General features: G+C 65.2%; 7 protein-coding genes across 7 annotated transcripts in view; 2 read left to right on the plus strand and 5 right to left on the minus strand.

Annotated features, from left to right (window-relative positions):
• Positions 1-226, plus strand: part of EMIHUDRAFT_457603 (hypothetical protein) — a gene marked incomplete at its 3' end in the record, with an annotated part of 6,290 nt that extends 6,064 nt beyond the window's left edge. The window contains exon 13 of the mRNA XM_005777644.1: positions 176-226. Coding sequence (XP_005777701.1) covers positions 176-226 — 51 coding nt within the window. The remainder of the gene's footprint in view (positions 1-175) is intronic.
• Positions 227-2,733: 2,507 nt separating this feature from the next.
• Positions 2,734-4,582, minus strand: EMIHUDRAFT_115613 (hypothetical protein; the record flags this gene model as incomplete). The annotated part of the gene is made up of 7 exons (XM_005777645.1): positions 2,734-2,884; positions 2,952-2,998; positions 3,096-3,191; positions 3,428-3,738; positions 3,768-3,846; positions 3,925-4,044; positions 4,223-4,582. The coding sequence occupies 7 exons, from the start codon at positions 4,580-4,582 to the stop codon at positions 2,734-2,736; spliced, it is 1,164 nt and encodes a 387-aa protein (XP_005777702.1).
• Positions 4,583-6,688: 2,106 nt separating this feature from the next.
• EMIHUDRAFT_115614 (hypothetical protein) lies at positions 6,689-7,204 on the minus strand (the record flags this gene model as incomplete). The annotated part of the gene is made up of 1 exon (XM_005777646.1): positions 6,689-7,204. One exon carries the CDS (start codon positions 7,202-7,204, stop codon positions 6,689-6,691), a length of 516 nt encoding a protein of 171 aa, XP_005777703.1.
• Positions 7,205-7,546: 342 nt separating this feature from the next.
• Positions 7,547-8,837, minus strand: EMIHUDRAFT_237905 (hypothetical protein; the record flags this gene model as incomplete). The annotated part of the gene is made up of 7 exons (XM_005777647.1): positions 7,547-7,673; positions 7,748-7,806; positions 7,902-7,988; positions 8,079-8,147; positions 8,327-8,520; positions 8,593-8,671; positions 8,763-8,837. The coding sequence occupies 7 exons, from the start codon at positions 8,835-8,837 to the stop codon at positions 7,547-7,549; spliced, it is 690 nt and encodes a 229-aa protein (XP_005777704.1).
• Positions 8,838-9,342: 505 nt separating this feature from the next.
• EMIHUDRAFT_443695 (hypothetical protein) lies at positions 9,343-10,174 on the minus strand. The gene has a single exon (XM_005777648.1). The coding sequence runs from the start codon at positions 10,163-10,165 to the stop codon at positions 9,575-9,577; it is 591 nt and encodes a 196-aa protein (XP_005777705.1). The 5' UTR covers positions 10,166-10,174; the 3' UTR covers positions 9,343-9,574.
• Positions 10,175-11,028: 854 nt separating this feature from the next.
• EMIHUDRAFT_47692 (hypothetical protein) lies at positions 11,029-11,439 on the plus strand (the record flags this gene model as incomplete). Its single annotated transcript, XM_005777649.1, has 1 exon — positions 11,029-11,439. A coding segment is annotated over one exon (411 nt), but the record flags the coding sequence as incomplete, so codon positions are not given.
• A 566-nt stretch (positions 11,440-12,005) lies between these two features.
• Positions 12,006-14,299, minus strand: part of EMIHUDRAFT_73959 (hypothetical protein) — a gene marked incomplete at both ends in the record, with an annotated part of 5,063 nt that continues 2,769 nt past the window's right edge. Inside the window, 5 exons of the mRNA XM_005777650.1 lie at positions 12,006-12,175; positions 12,464-12,555; positions 12,625-13,190; positions 13,417-13,711; positions 13,779-13,966. Coding sequence (XP_005777707.1) covers positions 12,006-12,175; positions 12,464-12,555; positions 12,625-13,190; positions 13,417-13,711; positions 13,779-13,966 — 1,311 coding nt within the window. The remainder of the gene's footprint in view (positions 12,176-12,463; positions 12,556-12,624; positions 13,191-13,416; positions 13,712-13,778; positions 13,967-14,299) is intronic.

The following is a 14,299-nucleotide window of genomic DNA, read 5'->3' on the forward strand; positions in this document are numbered from 1 at the left end:
CCGCTGTATCGCGTCGATGAGCGGCGTGTCTGACTGTGAGAGCATGCGTCCAGTCTCTGAGTCGGTTTGCTGTTGTCGTTGCTGCTGCTGTTGCTGCTGCTGCTGCTCCTGCTGCTGCACGACACCGCTCAGCAGGGTCGTGCGACTCCTTGTCGACAACGCCGCAGCGTGCCAGCCGGAAAGCACGGACAGCAACATCATCGGGCCTGGCCCGAGGGCGAGGTAGGGAGCCGCGAGCACCCAAGCCGGAAAACCGCCCGCGCTGCTGGCCCGCTCATTCACATAAACGCACAACTCCGGACCCAAGACGCACAAGCACAGACAGTCGAGAAGGGGGAGAGACAGCAACGACAGTCAGAAGTCAGCGCTGGGTCCCAGGAAGGCGAATGCGATGACGGCCTCTAGTGTGAGCTCTAGCTAGTGAGCTCATACGCACGCCGGCAGATCGCGACTATATACAGCTAGTTAAGAGCCGACCGACCCTCGCGTCCGGTGCTCACCGACGGCCGGGCGGGCCGCCCGCCCACGCGCCGCCTACGCGCAGCGCGTGCGCCGCAAACTCGCCCGCCGACAGCGCTGGCCAGTCTCCATCGGCCGTCGCGAGAGGCCTGCCCGGCTGTCGCCGCGGGGCCCCCACGAACACCACGCGTCGGATGCGGTGCCGCGCGAACTCGCGCGCAAAGTGCACGCCCCACGCCCGCCGCAGCGTCGTAGCGAAGTTCACAGTCTGCTCTGCGATGGTCGAGATATTTGGCGAGCACTTTGGCGCGGCCGGAAAAGGCCCATTCGAGGCGCCTGTGACGGAGGCCCGTGCGCGTCGCGGCACTGGTAGTGCCGATGGCTTGTGTGCTGTCCGACGACGAAGACAACGGAGCGCCTCCGCACCGCTCCGGTGTCTCGACCAGTGCTCGAACTTTACCGGTATGAGACCGGTATTTGGTGATATTTTGATTAACTTTGAAGTGGTATGGTATAGTGGTATGCGAAAGTGGTAGGCGTAAGTGTTGATTAGTGTAGCGGCTGTGGGTGTGGTCCCAGGTGCCAGGAGGCGAAGCCATGCAAAAGTGCGGGTATTACCCGGGTATACCCGGATTTTTACAGGTATACCCGCAAAATACCGGGTATTTTGCCAATTTCGCCGATTTAGCCGCAAAAATGCACTCGGACTCGCTTTTGGTTTCCGTGAGGCAGGTGGTATCCCATACCACTTTTTGATTAGTGCAGGCCTAGGGTTTGATTAGCCAAAAACTCCCATACCGGTAAAGTTCGAGCACTGGTCTCGACTGACTGCCATCGCGTCCCCGTGCTCCGTGCAAGCTGAGCATTGCCGAGCATTGTCTGGAAAGAGCGTGGGCGGCGCTGGCGCCACCGTCTTCTCCTCTCCCTTCTTGTACTCGTCCGTGTACTTGAAGTAGCGCCACTGGTAGACGCGAGAGTCGGCTGGCAGCTCGTACTCTTGATAGCCGCCCGCCTCAGTCAGCTTCCAGTTTGGAGGGAGATGAGCAGCGAGTCGCCAAGCCAGGCCGGCAGGCTGCTCGACGGCGAGGAGAGGGTCGCCGCGAAGGAAGCCCAGCCGCGCACCTGCGGGACGTGTCATGGAGGGGACGTGTCGCGGACATGTCATGGAGGGGATGTGTCATGGAGGAAGCCCGGCCGCGCACCTGCGGGACGTGTCGCGGACATGTCGCGGACACGCCGGTGCTGTCTGGAGTGATCTGTCGGCGGTCAGTACGGGTCGGAGTTTTCTGATGGTTGGAGGGTCTATCTGTTTGTACTCCTTGAGATCTCTCCAAATCTGCCCTCTAACCAACCGTAACCATTCGGGAAGTCGGTGCTAACGGAGACTAACGGAGCCGGAGCCCCGTTTCCGCACTGCTGCGCGGCGCACGGTGCCTCCGGGGGCCCCCGCGCCCCCCCACAGAGGCTGGAGCGAAAAAAGCAAGCGAGTGATCGTGGACGAAGGGCTCGCCATCGTGTTCTCGGCTTTGATTCCGCGTCTCACGGTCGCACGCCGCGTTTGGATTTCTCTTTGTAAATTCTGAAAATTGAGTGTGAGGCTGATAACTGCACTCCAAGTGCTGAAAATGATGACAGAAACTGCTAGCGGGGAGCGGGGCCCGATCCAAGGAGAACCCCGTCGGCCCGGGAGGGCTGTGTATTTCGGCGCGGGCGGAAGGCTGCCTGCAGACGCCCCCGGCTGAGCTGCCGAACCCTTCCCTGTTCCCGGCTAATCCCCTGACCTGCCGCCTGAAACGGGACAACATTACACCACCTCACACACACTACCCCCCCCTCAGGGCTAAGCAGTGCGCGGGTCCACCCGAACTCTTACTAGGCTAAGGCGAGGCATGAGGCATCGACCGCTCCTTTGGAATAGAGTGCCGAAGTGCCGTCAGTGGCTGCACTAGACGCCCAATAGTCCATAGACGGCGCGCGGCGCGGGCGGATGTCTAGGGGAGAAAATGCAAAGAGATCAGCTCGCAGGTAGATCTGCTCAGCCAAGGGTATAAGGGCAAAGGGAGACGTGAGAGGGGAATATAAACGAATATGTCGGCGTCACCAGTGTGTGATTACGTTAAGGGGGTGTGCACCTCGGCACACCCCCTGCACGCCCTGTCAACCGCGCACTCCGCAGAGACGACCACAGACGAGTGGAGAGCGTCGTGTTTTGCCTTTGTGCTTTGAGCAAGACTGAACCGTTTTTTTGATGACAGAAACTGCGCGTAACGCCTCTCACGAGGTGAGCAGAGCGCTCTTGACGGCCTCCTCCTCCCCTCCCATGTCCAGCCGCTCCACCGGCCGATGCCACTCGTCCGGGACTCGCGATTGGCCGTCCATCCAGCCGTCGGTCCGCGAGCCGACATCGTGCCGCACCGCCTCGCACCTACGCTCGGGTCATCTCGGGTGATCACGGGTGAGCTCAGCCGACATCGTGCCGCACCGCCTCGCACCGCCGGCTGAGCGCGCGCACGGCGGTCAGCTCCTCCTCGAGGCGGGCCTACCCACAGCGCTGGTGTGCGTCTGCTGCCCGCAACGGACCGTCTGTGCGGCTCCCGGGGGCGTGCCAGCTCGGTGAAGAGCACGCGATGCCAGACCTCGGGCAGCAACGAGCGGAGCAGCGACTGGTCGCGGATCCGCTTCGTCTCGGCCTCGAGGGCGATCTCGAGCTGGTCCGCCGTCTCGCTCACCGCCTAGGGCAGCAGGTAGGCGGGGAGGGCAGCAGGTAGGCGGGGAGGGCAGCAGGTAGGCGGGGAGGGCAGCAGGTAGGCGGGGAGGGCAGCAGGTAGGCGGGGAGGGCAGCAGGTAGGCGGGGAGGGCAGCAGGTAGGCGGGGAGGGCAGCAGGTAGGCGGGGAGGGCAGCAGGTAGGCGGGGAGGGCAGCAGGTAGGCGGGGAGGGCAGCAGGTAGGCGGGGAAGGCAGGAAGTACCTCGACGAGCGGGATCGCGTCCTCGGTCGTCACCACCTTGGCCGAGGAGGCGAGCGGCGCCAGCTGCGCGTGCAGCGCGGCGATGCGGCCGAGCCGCAGCCAGATGATCGCGACGTAGTCCAGGTCGGAGAGCACCACCCCGAAGGAGGCGCTCATCTCGCGCTTCGCCGCCATCTCGTCGCGCGCGTCGCCCGGACCGGACTCGGGCAGCGCCCGCCGAGAGGTGCGGCGCCGCTCTCGGTCGATCTCCTGGTAGGAGCGCACCCGCTTGCCGTCGGCGGCGACGTTCCGGTACGCCTTGCCAATGGCGCCTAGAGCCACGCCCTCTGGTGCTGAAGACACGCCGTCCGCAGAGTGTCGCCGGCAGCCGTGCCGATGGCGCCGCTCTGCAGCCGCTTGCTCTCGTGCGCGTGCACCACCTGCCGAGAGAGAGAGAGAGTCACAGGTGGGGGTGAAGAAGCAGAGGCACTGAGAGAGGAGTGGGGTGGGAAGACCACCTCGAGCAGGGAGACGACCGGCCGCAGAGACTCTGGCTGCAGGAAGAGAGAGCGGTGGATTGCGGTGGGCAGCCGCCTCTCCACTCGCGCCAGCGCGTTGAGCAGCCACGAGGGCGTGTCCTGCGGGAGGTGTGGAGGAAGAGAGGCGTGAAGAAGAGGTGTGCGCGCGAAGCTGTCGGGAGACTGGAGAGGTGTGAAGAGAGGCACGCGCCTCGAGTAGGCAGGTCAGGGCGACACTCCACAACGTGAGAGGCCACGCCGCGTGCAGCGTGAGCAGCACAAACTGGGCGGGCGAGACCGACAGCGTGGTCCGCAGCCGCCACGCCTGCAGCACGTACACAAAGGAGCCAACGTACATGTACATGCCTCCGATGGCAAAGAGGCAGGCGGCCGCGAGCGGCGGCCGGCCCTCTCCCTTACGGTACTGCACCATCGCGGCGCCCGCCACGGTGGCGATAATAGCGTTGCGGTGGTAGCTGAGGAATGTGTTGTCCGCGTTGAGCCGCAGCGACCAGCGTGCGATCTTTGAGGCCGTCTCTGCACTGTTGATTGAGGGCGGCGATGGCGCACGGGAGCAGTAGTTGCACCGCAGCGGGAGAGCTGGCCTGAGCGGGCGGGAGAGCCGGCCTGCCCTCTGCAGCGATAGAACGCGGAGCATCGGCCACAGCAGCACCACCGACCCTCCCGACCCCGTGGGGGACGGGGCGGGCCAGCCAGACGTGAGAGCGCCCCTCCCGCCCTCTCGCGGCGCGTCCCCTCCTCCCCGCACCCCCCACCCGGCGCCCCGTTTCCGTCGCGAGTCAGCCCTCGGTCAGGTACTGCCAAAGGCGGCCACAAGCAGCACCATCGCTACCAGCGCCACCGTGCCGGCGCTGGTGAGCTCTGCGGCCCGTGTAGCGGCCCCTTAGCCCGTCCCCCGCCCGGGCACATGGCGCCCTCACACCGCTCCTCGCCCCCGTCTCGCAGACCAAAATCGTCGACATCGCGTCGGCACTCTCGACGGCGTGCCTGGGCTCGCAGAGGGCGGCCTGGGCGGTGCAGGGTAGCTGGGCTGCCCCCCTCGCGCGGTGTGTCAAGCCTCGGGGGTCGGGGAGACCATCTCGGGTCGCCGAGGGGGCGGGTCGGACGCCGGATCCGGCTGCTGGCCGGAGGACGTCGCCGGCTCCGCGATTTTGGGCGCCCCAGCTCCAGCCGAGCCGAGCGGCGCCAGCTGGTAGCTGGGGCCGCAGGGCGGTCGGGCCGACACCAGGCGCGGCGCGGGACCGTCTGTGGCGAGGTGGGTCGCGTCCCTCGATTTCCTCACAACTCACGGTCCACACCTGTCTGGATGCCCCAGCCGACCCGCTGTGAACCTCGCGGGGGCCTCGGTCTCGCGGAGCTCACGCTGCTCCTCCCTGGGCCTCTTCCCACAGGAGCGCTGTGAAGTGGCTGCGGCAATAGCAGACAGGCTAGTGCCATTTCACTCTGACACGCTAATCTTGAAAACGTCTCCAACGGAGCTCCGTGTTGCTTCCAGCGCCCTCCCCCGCGCTCCCTGAGGCCATGGCCGATGCTCCTAGGAAGAGAGGTCATCTGGCTACCGCGAGAGCGACCCAACTCGTCGACATCGTCCGATGATGGTGCCGCAAAGTCAGCCTTCGGAGGCTATCGTGGGGTCGAGCCGGCGGTGGCCGTGACATGTGGTATCACCACCCCTCGTAGGCTTTGCCTCTGACCGCCACCGTTCCCAGGCTGCCTAATGGGATGGAAAGGAAGGCTCGGCGAGCGTATAGAAGCGTGCTCGACCTTGTCGTGGCAGCCAGCACGGCAGCGCTGGTAGGCGCGATGAGCGTCGTGCCACCTGACCCGAGACGGGTCGCAGGCGTCGTACCGAGCGCGTCGAGACCGTGCCCTGATGCGCTCTGCACGGGTGAGTCACGTCGGCGTCAAAGGAGCGACGTGTGACCTGTCAGAGCTTGATCTACGATCTCAGCGGCGTCGAGTCGCCTTCGGTGGCGACAGCTAGGATGCATCTCCTCCGTCGTTTTTCGCGCGATGGCCTTGAGAAGCTGGCGGTGCACGCACACAGACCTTGTGTGTGCACGGAACGCTTAAAAAGTGGGTGCTCTACGTCACTTTTTTTTGAGTAGATGGTGCCGAGCTGGCCTTGACAGCATTTTTCGCAGTTACCAGTTTTAGGCGGTTTAGGCGGTTTTGCACCACAGACTTTTCAGTGTACGTACTTTTAGCTTACTGGGAGAAAAGAGAGAGGGGGTTGTGTTCTCTAGGCCCCTAAGGGCCCTACGCGCGGCGTCTCTCTCAGTGTACGTAGCTCTTACGATTACATTCCCGGAGGAGGACTCTCTCTGCTGACGGGGTTTGCGATGAGGAGCGATCCTTTTTGCAACTAGTCGTAGGTAAAATTCGATGACGTTGACGATGTACACGGATGACCGTCCACAGAGTTGACTAGGGTCCTCATCTCTGGTCCACGCCGTGGCCTTTGTAGCATAGGAATCCTACGTCTCTGACTCGACTCTCTCTGTACTCTGACACCACTACGCACTAGACCCCGAGTATTCAGTCGTCCGCGTTCCTTATCTCGGCACGTGTTTTAGATCCCCAGTTCGCGCAACACCCGACACCGCGACGACTTACGTGTTCACTGTCTGTTGTGCTCAAGTGTGCTCCTCAACGCAAGCACTGTCTCAAGGATGGCGTCCCGAATCTCCCGGCGAGGGCCGAGCCCCCACCTCGCGTCTCGCCGTGAAGGCCGGCTGCGCAGCTAGTCCGAGTTGAGAGTCGCGAGGCTAGCGGGCCTGCGGCTCGGTGTTCCATTCGGGACCTTGGTCCACTTGTTTCCGTCAGGGAACTTGATGCCGTCGCCCTCCCAAACGCCAAGGAGGTCTTTTGGCCCTCCCTTTGGCGAAAAGTCGATCGCGATTGACTCGCCGCTCTCCGCGACCGAGCCAGTCAGCTTCCACACTGCCGACGCCTCAGGCCTCGCATCGCACGCGCTATCGACGCCGGCGATGGCGGCCTGCGGATTGCGCGAGCGGCGGCCGCTTGGCAGCATGGGTGCGCCGCCCACCTTGATTGAGCGCAAGCAGCCCGGGTGCTGTGGGTCGTCGTACTCACCCGTGAAGACCGAGGAAAGGCCGGTCCGTGCGGTGACGGCGTGGCTGGCGGCGGGCGCAGCGACAAGAGCGGCAAAGCCGCCAAGGAGCCCGCGCCGAGTCGCTGTGGTCTGCGGCGGCGGCGCACCGGGCAGCAGCGCGTTGACGGCGAGAGCAGCGATCATCGAGACGGCGTGAGCAGCGTGCGACCTGATCCCGGGATTGCGCTTTTGTGTGAGCAGCAACGACTAGGTTATCTCTCTGTGTCCGGTCTCTACTGCACCTTGGTGCGACCTGGGCCGGGTGGATCTCTAGGCGGCGGCAAGACGAAGAGCGAAGCTACTGGGAAAGGTCCTCGGAGAAGAAAAGAAATCGCGCATTGTTTGTGTGCGGTCCACGTCCGCCCAGCCACCGGCCCCAGCGCGAGGGTCTGAGGTGGCGAGCATCATAATCGGATCCGCTGGCCTATATCCCCCAGACGCCAGAGCGCTCTATCCGCACGCCGCCGGCGCTCTGAACTACCGGCGTCAGCTCCAGGCGCCGCCAGCCAGGTCGGCCTCCTCCTCCTCCGCGTCGGCAGCCTCGAGCTCCCTCGCCAGCTGGATGGTCCGCGACATCTCAAAGTCGGCATGCAGCGCCGCGGCCGAAACGGACCTACACGGGCTCGTGGCGCGCCTCACAGGCACCGCGCGCGGGGGGGGCGAACGGCGAGAGAGCGCGGCCGCCACTCGAGTCGCTCGCCGGTCCGGCGGTTGCGGGAAAAGTACTCGAGGCTCGCAGGCGCCTCCTATAAGCGGCACAGATTCAGAAGCCGCCTCACGTGCTAGGCGCAGGCTACTGCTGGAGGCGTGCCGCGCTCGCCTGGAGCAGCGCGTTGACCACCTCGGACTCAGACTCGGTTCCGTCGGGGCGCAGCGGCACGAAGCGGATCTGCTTGGCAAGCCGGTCGACGTACACGTGCTCCTCGACCTCCGAGTCGTACGAGGTGGCGCGTCATTGCCTTGTGAAGGTCAGGCAGCGCCATGTCGGGCCTGAGCCAGCCGGGGCGTGCAGCTCCACCGAGACAGGCATTCCCTCCGGGAGGAAGGACTCGGGCTGTGCGACCTTGCGCATCATAGCGATCCACACCTTGTGAGGCGACGCCCCATCGAGTGACATCGAAACGCCGCTCAGCCGGGCGCACTGCCTGCGCGTCGTGGATTCAACGGCACAAACGCCAAGCGGCGGCCGGCGAAACAACCTCATCTATGTGTGGCCCGTCAGGCCAGGCGAGCAGCGTGGGGTGGGGAAGAGAGTGCGTAAAAAACCAGCTTCGTTGTGAAGAGCTGGGGCGCGCCACCCAAGAGCCTAGGTAGGTGCGGATCGGCAAGAGCGCAATCGATCTTTTTGCCCTCTATCACCTTGGGTTGTAAGAACTTGAAACACACCACGCAGGGGCACAGCAAGCACGGATAGCCGTTGAGGAGAAAGGGCGTAAGGTGTACGCGCCAGTACGCGCCACCTCCCGCGAGCGCGGCGGGATCGGAATTGCGGCCGGAGGGAAGGGCGAGCCGCCGCCGCCGCCGCCATATACCATCAGCGACGACGACCGCGGCTCGCCCCAAACGCCAGGCGCTGGATCGGCAGTAGGGCTTGGGCGGCGCAGCGTAGGCCTCGAGCCACACGAGTCGCCGACAACCCCCCCTCATCGACGTGATGGCCGCACCCGCTGCCGGCCGATGCAAGCTGCCGCCTCCACCGCACCAGCGATACTGGCCGCGGCTCGCCGCCACGCGCCGGCTCGGAAGAGGGGCTATCGGCGGCACAGCAGAGCGGCATGCGTCGTCATTCGAGCAGCACCAGGTCCCCTCTTCGACGTGACGGCCGCTCCCGGAGCCGGCCGGTGCGCGCCCGACCCACGCCCCCTCTCGCACCCCCCCGATCCCCCTGCGCGGCGCCCCCTCCACTGCGCGCCAGCTCGAGCGCCTATTGCCAAATCGCGACTTTCGAGCGCAGTGCGTGCGCCCCACACGTCACGCGAGCGCAGGAGAGTATGCGGCAGAGCAGTACCGTGTACTAGCCGGAGGCATCGCGCCGAAAACCCCGCGCATTCCGCCCCAACAGAGGCTGCAGGAGGCAGATGGCCAATACAAGAGAGACAATACATGTAACAATTCATGTAGCGACGACGTCGTTACGAAATGTAGCGTTACCGGGAGCTCTCCAAGCTGTCTTGGCACTTGGGTGGTATAAAGTTATGAAGGATTTAGGGACATGTGTCCCCGCCCTGCACGATCTTGGTGTGAGGGATCTTCAATCCACGTGGCCCCTAACCCCTCTCCGGTGGCTACACATTCACATATATCATATTCCGACACAACACACAAAGCCTTTGATCTCAAAGCTGCGGGTCCCCGCAGGGCCCAGTCGGTGCACTGCAGTCCGATCTGGCCTGCCGGCCGGGGGAAAGAAGGGCGGCGAGAGCGCAGCAGCAGGGCGGCGAGAGAAGGGCGGCGAGAGCACAAAGGGCATAAGGGAAGCGCAGTTGTACGTGACTGCTGCACTCACATGTCACATCACACGGCAAAGGCCAGCGCGGCGGCCGCCTCGGTGTCGATCTTGTCGCACTCCCTCTCGAGCTCCGCCAACACGGCCTCGCGCTCCGCCGAGAGGGCGGCCAACTGCTCGTCCTTTTGCTGCAGGAGGGCGTCGTACCGGGCCTTCACGGCGGACTTCTTGTCGGCGGTCGTGGCCTCGATCATGGCGCGGAGGCCGTCGGGGCTGGCCGCACTGTCAGCCGCACCCGCCGCATTGCCCGCCGCGGCGGTGCCCTCGGCCAGCCGCTGAAACTGCGCAGCGGCAGCGCCCACCCCGCCGCCTGCCTGTGCTCGCGCCGGGGCGGCATCCACGCTGCCGCGCTGCAGATCCAGGACGCTCTTCACGTTGGGGTCGAGGGGCCAGCGGTTGCGCTGCTGCGGCACCCGACCCGGTGTGCGGCGGACGGCGCCTGTCATACCGCTCATTGCGGCGGTTGTCGCCGAGCTGCCGCCCCCCGCGGTGCCGAGCGGGGCGAAGGGCACCGCGCCGCCGCACTTGTCGCTAATCTGCATCATCGGCGGCGCCAGCCTCACGGCGGCGGGCGACAGGAGGGCAGCCACGGTAAGCATGGCCGGGCTCCGTCGAACCTTCGATCGCTCGGTGTCTTTTTCAAAAACAAACTTCAAACTTTTCTGTCTCTCTCTCTCTCTCTCAGTGTATGTAGCTCTTACGAACATACCCGTAGGTGAACTGCTGACAGGGTTTGCGATGAGGAGCGATCCGAACGTGGTATTCGGGGGATTAGATCACTACCGGCCCTGGATGTGAGGCTGCCGACTGCACTCCAAGTGCTCCAAGTACCGCCGAAGCGCAAGCGCTTGGAGCAAGGGAACCGCCACGTGTGGGTCCCAGACTAGCACCCCACCTCGCGGGCCGACGTTCTGGCCCAGCGAGGCTGCTGCGGAGCACCCGGCGCCGGCGGGCGGCGGCTCGGTTCGCTCATCAGCGCAAACTCGGTCGAGCAGAAAGTAAGGTGTGTGTGTAAAGGCGGCGCGGCACGGTAAGGGTCGGCGGTAAGGCGGCGCGGCGGCAGCAGACGGCAGGCAGGACATCTCTGACGGCGAGACAAACGGCACGGCGATCACGAGGAGGTAGAAAGTCGGGCGCGAGCGGGCGGGGTGGCGGCGAGGCGGCGGGTTTTTCCGAACGTGGCATTCGTGTGATTAGATCACCGTAACGCAAGAGCACTTTTCTTGCTGTGTGGTCGGAGAAATTTTTCTTTGTTTGGGCGTAGGAATCCTGTGTGTATGTGTATGTGTGTATGTCAGCAACCCTGTTCCTCGCGTGCTGCTCCGTTCGATCGCCACTCAGCAAGCCCAGCGGCCTGCGCGCCTCTCCAGCCCTTCTCAACGCCGGCGAGCAAAAAGGGCGGCCTCCGCGCATCACCGCTGAGCAGTTCAACCGCCTGCGAACTGCGGTGCTCAGTCCATCCATCTTTGCTGAGCTTGACACCGACCAGTCCGGCTTCCTCACGCTTGCGGAGCTGCAAGCGGCGCTCGCAAAGGCTGGCGGCGCCGTCAGCCTCGAGCAAAGCGAGGCGGTGTTCCGAGCGATGGACACGAACAGCGACGGCGAGATCAGCCTCGAGGAGTTTACAAAGGGGCTGAGCGATGCCATGGAGGGTGAAGAGGCGGCAATGAGCGAGTCTCCCGCCCTGGCCGCCTTTAGGGAGCTGGACACTGACGGCAGTGGCTTTATCGACCTGCAGGAGCTCAGGGTCGCCCTCGACGCAGCCGCCCGAGCCCGCCCATCGGAGGAGGTGGTGGAGGCCATCTTCAGGGAGATAGACGCCAACGGTGACGGCGTCATCTCGTTTGAGGAGTTCGCACGGGTGTACGCGAAGCTGGAGCTCTGAGCCTCTGACGCATCGAATGCATGCATACAGCTGGTAGCTCTCCGTCGTTCGCGACCTGTTCGCGACTTTCTCGGACCTCGCCGGCTGACGCGCGGGGTCGTCGCAGAGTTGAATAAGGTACAGGGTACGGTTGCAGTACAGTCTGATGAGCGTGAGGGTATGTTGGTCCTTGCTAGGAAGGGCAGAGGGACGCGAAGAAAACGGCCGGGGCGCCGCGGCCCGCGCGCGTGTAACGTAGAGACAACAGACAAGAGAAGCCAGAGAGCTCTCACCTCAGACACGAACGGCGAACGCGGGGGTACCGAGTACTGCGCAACCGGCCCTGCGCGCAACTGCACTCGCGCGGTGTCGTTGCGCGCGCTAAAGGGGCCGGTTGCGCGCCCAGCGCACAGGGCGCATCCAAGTGGTGGCGCTCAACCCTCAAAACGCCTCTCACCCATGAGCCTCCTCGCGCCACACATGCACAAAGAAGATGCCGGGACCGCGCCAGCGGCCTGATCGCCCCAACCCGCCTTTGCCGTCGCCTCTGTGGGTAGCTGAGCCGGCGAGCGGGTCTAGGGCTGCTTGGCCGTGGCGGCTTTGGAGGCGGCGCGGAGGAGGCCGAGGAAGAGCGGCGACGGCTTCATCGGCCGCGACTTGAACTCGGGGTGGAACTGGCAGCCGACGAAGAAGGGGTGGCCCTGTAGCTCGAAGACCTCCATCCGCTCGCCTAGTCCCGGACAAACTCGGCTTGGTCTCGGGCGGTCTCGCGGCCGGCCTCGCAGGCCCGGCGGCCGCTCGCCCGTCGTGTCGCGGCCGACAAAGTCGAGGCCGGCCGCCTACGGGGAGGTGTCGAGGCGGCTCCGAGAAGGCCCCATCCCCTTTGGGTGGCCGGCAGAGCCGAGGTGGGGGAAAGCGGGAGGGTTGAGCGGGCTTCGGCCTGCCCATATGAAGGCTTTGATGTGGGGAGAGGGGCATTGGGTGGAGAAGCTGCTGCTGAGGATGTGCAATTGGGTGGTGGAGTGAGGTACACATGCTGGGCCGGCCGCCTCGAGCTGCTGCACGTAGGCCGGGTTGACCTCGTACCGGTGGCGGTGGCGCTCGTCGAAGGCGGTGGCGCCTAATCTCGGGTGATCTCGGGTGATCTCGGGATCATCGCGGGAAAGCTCGTCGAAGGCGGTGGCGCCGTTGTACAGCTGCGCGGTGAGGCACTTTGGCGAGCGGAGCATTGTCTTCCTCGCGCCGAGCCGCATCGTCCCACCCATCTGAGTGCGGCTGCCTTCGGGCATGAAGATGATGAGCGGCGTGGCGCACTTCTCGTCGAACTCCGCCGAGTGGGCAGTCTTGACGCCGAGCACCGACCGCGCAAACTCGATGACGGCGATCTGGAAGCCGAGGCAGATGCCGAGGTAAGGCACGCCGTTCTCGCGCGCGTAGTTTGCAGCGAGCATCTTTCCCTCCACGGCGCGGATCCCGAAGCCTCCCGGCACCAGCACGCCGTCTGCGCGCCGCAGCTTGGACCACGCCTCGTCGTAGGCTAGCCGGTCCGACGCGAGCGTTGTCTCGTCGAGGTGCGCCGAGTCGATCCACATGATCCGGAGCTTGCGCTCCACGGCGAAGGACGCGTGCATCAGCGCCTTTGTGACGGAGAGGTAGGCGTCGGACAGCTCGGTGTACTTGCCGACGACGGCGATGTGCACGTCGAGCGTGAGCGAGTCGACGAGCTCCGCGAGGGACGTCCACTCGGCGGCGAGGGCCTTCTCCGGTCCGCCGATCTTGGGCGTGAGCGAGAGGCGCTGCAGCAGGCGGCCTGCGGGCAAGGGTTCGGGTACCGCGGGGTAGGGGAGGGTGGGTTCGGGTACCGTGGGGTAGGGGAGGGTGGGTTCGGGTACCGTGGGGTAGGGGAGGGTGGGTTCGGGTACCGTGGGGTAGGGGAGAGGGGCGCCTGCAGGCAAGGGCGCGGAGCAAGGCTATGAGAACGGCCACTACACCCCCCCCTTCTGTGGCCCGCTCGCCTGTCAGGCCCTGGTGCTCGAACAGGAGCGGCACGCGGTAGATGTTTGACACGTCGTGGCAGCCGATGCAGTGCTCGGGAGGCACGTGGCAGAAGAGGGCGAGCTTGCGCTTCGTGGCGGCGGCGAGCGGCTGGCCGGAGCGGCAGACGAGGAAGTCGGGGGTGAGGCCGGCGGCACGGAGGGACTGGACAGAGTGCTGCGTCGGCTTCGTCTTCTCCTCGCCCACGACGCCAATCACGGGGACGAGCGAGACGTGGAAGAAGCACCTGTGCACAGTGCGGCTGTGGAGAGTACGGCTGTGAATAGGGGGCGAGCGAGACGTGGAAGAAGCACATGTTCTCACGCCCGATGCGGAACTGGAACTGGCGCAGCGCCTCGACGAAGGGAGACGACTCGATGTCGCCGACCGTGCCCCCGAGCTCGATGACGCACACGTCGGGCGGCCCCTGGCCTCCGTCAGTCGGGAGGTGCGCGACCCGCTCGAGCCACTCCATGATTGCGTCCGTCACGTGCGGCACGACCTGGGGCGGCGAGGAAGGGGGGAGAGTTGGAAGGGGGGGGGGGGGGGTGAGGTTTGTGTTTGGCGGGGGGGGATGAAGGGCAAGGGGGGGGGAAAAGTGCGTAGGAAGGGGGGAAAAAATCCCCCTCACCCCCTCCTCCTCCTTTAGGGTCCCCTACCCCCTCGGCAAAAAGTCCGGCCGAGGTCCGGCCAAGGTGCTTCTCAGGTTCGGCCAAGGTTCTACCCAGGGGGGGCCCAGGACCGCCCAAGGAGGGGCCAACCCCCCCTGGGCGGTTTTGGCAGGGTGGTCGCCCCGCCCCTTCTTTTGCAATCCCCCCTTGCTCCAAAAGGACGG

Source organism: Emiliania huxleyi (assembly GCF_000372725.1).
Source record: "Emiliania huxleyi CCMP1516 unplaced genomic scaffold EMIHUscaffold_259, whole genome shotgun sequence".
Taxonomy (NCBI): Eukaryota; Haptophyta; order Isochrysidales; family Noelaerhabdaceae; genus Emiliania; species Emiliania huxleyi.